Below are 6000 nucleotides of genomic sequence, written 5' to 3' on the forward strand. Positions count from 1 at the left end.
AATGATGTAAAACCTGAATGTGTATGCGTGTACAAACAGAAAATAAATAAATACTCTTCCCATAAGCCCATGGTTATATTAAACCTTCATAATTAACAATCAGATTTCTTTTATCCCTGCTTAACCCATTTAAGTGTTCTCACTGGAGGACTGTCAACATATTACATAGAAAGAATGTGATTAAAAACAAATGGATAGCATTAGCAAGTACAATACTGTGACTGAGGTGGTGGGTAAAAAAAAAACCAACCAGAACTGTATATGAAGGTCTGCGGAAACATCTCTAGACTCAGCAATTTCAGCATTTGTATTTTTACACAGACTTTTTTTGGAAGCCACTTATGAAGCCAAAATAATGAAATATCAGGCCTTCCCTTAGTACTTCCACAATCTGGGAACTGATTTGTTGCAGGAAGATCAGTAATACCTGGTCAAGATTTATTTCTGACTCTTTGAGACATGAAATAAACCAACACATCAAAACAGGTATCATACTCCATAAACATACCTAGAAGAACCCAAAGAAGTCAACAAAGGAGGGAATGATTTGGAACAGTCTTTTTCAGGACCCCACTAAATAACTGTTTAGATATCTCCATACCAGATCTCCATACCCAATACAGATTAAACAAAAACAAGCCTTTCTCTACATTCAATAGCAGGGGGGAGTCCAACAACACCAGAGACTGTGAACTCTACTAACAAGTGGTGTGTACAGAACCTCAACCAAAACGGTAGATATAATCCTTGCCACATCTTCCAGTTGCTTCCCCTGATTTATTTGCATCTCATCAATTTTATCTGGATTGAGCTTCATCAAGAGAGTCCTCATCTAAAGCACAATCTCTACCAAACAAATTTACATCTTATTCTATAAACAGATGGTGAGGCTCATTCATTTGAGGCCCAACACTTTTCTTGGCTTAACAGCAAGCATGAAAGTCTCCAATAAATTACTGAGTTGAGCAAAGTTTAAGATTTTCATTAAATTAAGATTTCAAACTAGGATTGCGAGTCTTGGTTACAAGGCCAAAGACAGTACTTGATAAGCTATGTACCTAAATAGAAACCTTATCAAAAACTCTTGAATCCAGACAATTAAATTGTAGATTCAAGAATTTGAATTTGAGGTTTCTCAGAAATCATTTTTCCACAACCCAGATGATTTAGGATTAGCCTCCAGAAGTTATGGGTGAGTATTTAGGAATTCAAATATCCACTTGAGAGGCCTGCTCCAAGCGTAAAACAACTGAGTTAGTATTCAACACCAAGCCTCTAGGCTTGTACTGGACCCTGTCAAAGAATGTTTCAGGTACCAATTTTTTTTGCAGGATATCAGATAATCCAATAACAATCACAAGCCAGAACCAGTTCACAAAATAACCTTCTAAAGCAAATGTTAGTTAAGAAATGCCTTTCCAGGATCACAGTGGCTGCCAAAAATCATTATGGTACATTCAAAGCTGTATCTAGCTCTGGACATGATGACCATTCCAATTTTTAGCCATAGCAACCCCTTAGCAATACCTAACAAACCAAATACATATTACCTATGCATTTTATTATAGATGTTTGTACCTAACTTAAGCATCTGAAAATTATAATTTGGTGACAGCATCAAACTCTGCAATACATAATACACAGGTGAATGTGTGTTCCAAGTCCCGCTCTGTGCTGATCCACAGAGGATATGAGTTGTTACAGCCCTCAGCTACAGAGCCTTGGCTCTTTAGCTGTTCTTGCTCTTAGCTCTGGATGTCCCCAGATCAATCCCCAGTATTTCAGCCAAGAGGGCGGCCAACAGACATACATAGTGCCATGTGTTTTAAATGTACCCTATTGTTGAGGATATTCATTATACCTTCAATATACTCATGATTTAATTTTGTATTAAAAAAACCCTTGAGTACTAGGTTCAAAGTTCAACTACCAGGATATCACACTCAGAGAACACAGCCCTGTCAAAAAAATTACATGCTGCATACCAGCCATGCTAATCACATGCAGTTAAATATGCTGCATGTACAACTGACTGATTCATTTGTGGTGGGATGAGACCAGTTTTCATTTTTAATTTCTTTATAAGCACTCTGAGAAGTGGTAGATAGCAAGTGTATTGGGTAAGTGGGGTTATGTTATATTTCTGGCTTCAGAGAGCTAGATGCTTCTGTACTACACTTTGGGAAACACGCAGGTGGCCAATTATGTTATTTACAAAAGCTGTGACAACAGTATTTGAGATCCAAGTTGTCCTTGAACAAGGCAACCTTAATTTTTTAACCCTCTAGCTCAGGGGTGGCCAACCTAAGCCTGAGAAGGAGCCAGAATTTACCAATGTACATTGCCAAAGAGTCACAGTAATACGTCAGCAGCCTCCCATCAGCTCCCCCACCCCGTTCCCACCGCCTCCCGCCCACCGGCAGCCCTGCCAATCAGCACCTCCACCTCCCAATCAGATCAGCCGTTTTGTGTTTTGAGGCATGCAGGAGGTTCTGGGAGGGAGGAGCGAGGGCATGGCAGGCTCAGGGGAGGGGACAGGGCCTGTGGCAGAGCCAGAGGTTGAGCAGTGAGCACCCCCCGGCACATTGGAAAGTTGGCGGCTGCAGCTCCAGCCCCGGAGTCGGTTCCTATACAAGGAGCCACATATTAACTTCTGAAGAGCAGCACATGGCTCCGGAGCCACATATTAACTTCTGAAGAGCCGCATATGGCTCCGGAGCCACAGGTTGGCCACCCCTGCGCTAGCTGGTAGCATATGCAAAAGACAACAAGTCTAGGACTTGTTTACCAAAAACCTATCAGACTGACTGTGAGGTCATATTCTTGAGTGACACCTTCCAAGATCACAAATCTTCCAAAAAGCCCATTTGAAGAGATCTTTCCCCCAAAAAGTTCAGGGTGAAGCCGTCTCTGCCTACATCTACAATACGGCCATTACAGTGGAACAGCTGTACTGCTACAACTGTGCTGGTGTAAGGTCTCCCCTGTAGCTGTTCTACGCCGGCATAATTAAACCACACCTAACAATTGCCGGTAGCTATGTCGGCAGGAGATCATCTCCCACCAACATAGCGCTGTCCACACCGGTGCTTTTGTCGATCAGGGTGTGTGTTTTTTCACCCCCCTGTCCGACAAAAGTTTTACCAACAAAAGTGTTATTGCAGTCATAGCCTCTATAGCCAGCTAACATCCTTTGAAGCATCTGTATGTAAAAACATGGGATGTTTGTGTGAACTGGAGGCTGAGAGGATGTGAAAGAGAGACAAATTAAACAATGTAATTAACAAGAAATAAGTATTTGGAATGACATAACTAAGCACTGTGGATGTATTATGCACACTTACAACACTAGAGATGTTTTATTAACAGAAAAAACTCCAGCACTGCTTACTGAGTAAGGACATGTCTAAATTAGAGAAAAGGGTATTTTAATAAAAAAATATATCTAACACATTTTGGTTACAAGGTGTTTAAAAATGTTGGCACCCAGTGTGGACAATGCTTAACACCTTCCATGATCCCCCTTAACAGCACTTCGCAAACATGCTTAAAAAATAAAAACACCTTTTTTCTACTCTACATAAGACCTAACAGATTTGGGGCAGTTGATGTGTTAACTGAAGCATGATGTTTTTCAGTCCTTCCCTAAAACAGTTTACCAAAACAGACAAGTTCCTCACCAGCAGCAAACCAGAGTCAGAAGTCTAGAAGGTGTTGACATGTGATCCCCCCTGATGCTACACCACAAGTTAGGTCAGTCACCTTATTGTTACCCATGCCCCTTCCCCTCACCATCACAGCACCCCATCCATCCTGCTGTCACCTATACCCCAACATCCCAACACCCCCTCCCCACCTTACCCCAGACTACAACCATCGCTGGGTCAGCCACCCTGCTGTCCCCCACCCTCTCAACACAGTCTCCCCCTGATCCTACACCACCCCATCCACCCCGCTGTCACTCATCCCCCACCATCCCGACACGCCCTCCCCAACTGACCCCACACCGCCCGTCCCCCCAAATCCCACCCTCACTTAACCCCACACGCACCTATCACTGGATCAGCCACCCCGCTGTCTCCAGCCACCCCCCCATCCCGACGCGCCCACTCGCTTCCTCTCACCACGCCCGTCCCCGTGTCGCTGAGCCACGAGTTCCCCGAAGCCTCACGCGCTACTGCCACCCAGTGCCCCCATCCCCGCGCCACCCTCCCCCCAGCTCTCCCCCAAGGCCGGCACCTCGCGCTGCCGTCCCGGAGGGGTGGCTACCCCACGCGCCGGGAGGCGAGCCCCTTGCCCCGCCCGGGAGAAGGACGTGGGGGTTACACCCTCGGGGCCCTAAATACTGACCAGCGGTGGCTAGGCCACAGCTCAACAGCGCCGCGGCGCAGAGTAGCAACGCCAGCCGCTTCCGCACATCCATCGCAAGGCTCCTGTGAGGCGACAACGCCGCCGAGGAGCCCCAAGTCCGGCTTCCCCACCCCGCCCACCTGCCTTGAGGGGGCCAATCACGCCACACCAGCTCTACGACAACAACCAATTACTGTGGGCCGTTCACAGCGCGGGCGGCCGATTGGACGATGGCTTCTCCGACATGGCCCACTCGGATTGGCTGAGCACATTCTTTACTGACGGATACCTTCGCCCGGCCAACCGAATCTCAAGACGGGAAACGCAACCCCGACAGCGCCGGCCCAGGGAGATCAAATGTCCGGACTACAATACCCAGAATGCATTACTGGCCTATCACCACAATACCCACAAGGCATGGCGAAGAGTGCGTCATACACCAGCTGAGGCGGCCAGTGTTAGGAGTCAAGTTCTAATTCACCCTTAACCGTGGGATGGAACAGATTTGTGCTACCTCCGCTGGGGGTGAGGTGCAAATAAGAGCTGGTGGGTCCCAACAGCCCTGTATTATAAGCGACGTCCCTTGTCCCCTACTAAATCTTCAGCACGGGAGGCCTTTTATCCCACGTTTCAACAGCAGGGGGCCAGTACTCACAGGTGCATCATCTTTCCACTCCTCTCCTCCCCTCTGTGCTGCGGAGGGGAAGCTGCCAATTGTGGTTGGCCATATTTTCGGGAGGTTGCATCACATGACATAATCTTTAATTAAAGGTTAATCTGTAATAGCTGGAGACTCCAGGACAGTCCTGGAGGGTTGGCAACCTAGGCAGATGAGGCGGTGCTCAAGGGCCAGGGTTGGGAGGGGAGTGGAAAGATGCACCCTGTGAGTACTGGCCCATTGCTGGACAGGGTCCCTGCTGACTCCAGCCCTTAAGCACAGAAATCCCATCTACTTTCCCTGCGCAGGCTGTGTCAGGCAGAGCGAGAGTACAGACTGTGTGTCCTGGAGCTGCGCTGAAGGGTGGAGTCAGGAAGGAGCTCTGTCTGGCAGTGGGGGTCATTACTTCCAGGGTGTAGCCTCCCGGCTTGCAGAGTCTCTGCCAATGTCCCCAGCAGGATGCACAGTGCTGTAGCAGGCAAAGACCAGCAACTGCAGTCTCCAACTTGGTTCCTGGCACCCCTGCCAAACCTGAACAGGAGTTGCGGGGGCTCTGGCCCAGCAACTGAGGCCCTGAGTTCTCTGCTACATCCACAGCTGGAGAGAGAGAGAAACCCTAGGAAGCATGGGGGTGGGGAAAAGCATAGGCGCCAACTCCGTGGGTGCTCTGCACCCATCGGCAGCCAAGCTCTCCGCCCCCCCACCCCAGCTCACCTCCACCTCCGCCTCCTCCCTTGAGCGCGCTGCGTCCACGCTTCTCCCCCTAGCTCCCAGCGCTTGCCGCCGTGAAACAGCTGTTTCATGGCAGCAAGTGCTGGGAGGGAGGAGGGGGAACCAGGGCGGGGATTTGGGGAAGGAGTCCAATAGGGACAGGGAGGGGGCAGAGTTGGGGTGGGGACTTTGGGGAAGAGGTTGTAATGGAGGCGGGGCAGGGGTGGGGGTGAGGGAGGGGTCAAGCACCCACCGGTGCTGGGAAAAGTTGGCGCCTATGG

General features: G+C 48.6%; 1 protein-coding gene across 1 annotated transcript in view; it reads right to left on the bottom strand.

The window, feature by feature from the left end:
• Window positions 1-4471, bottom strand: part of SEL1L (SEL1L adaptor subunit of ERAD E3 ubiquitin ligase) — a 52026-nt gene extending 47555 nt beyond the window's left edge. The window contains exon 1 of the mRNA XM_024202553.1: window positions 4351-4471. Within this exon, the coding sequence (XP_024058321.1) occupies window positions 4351-4423 (73 nt within the window). The 5' untranslated portion in view covers window positions 4424-4471. The remainder of the gene's footprint in view (window positions 1-4350) is intronic.
• Window positions 4472-6000: the final 1529 nt, after the last annotated feature.

This window comes from Terrapene carolina, unplaced genomic scaffold (assembly GCF_002925995.2).
Source record: "Terrapene carolina triunguis isolate 2854851 unplaced genomic scaffold, T_m_triunguis-2.0 Scaffold96, whole genome shotgun sequence".
In the NCBI taxonomy this organism is placed as follows: domain Eukaryota; kingdom Metazoa; phylum Chordata; order Testudines; family Emydidae; genus Terrapene; species Terrapene triunguis.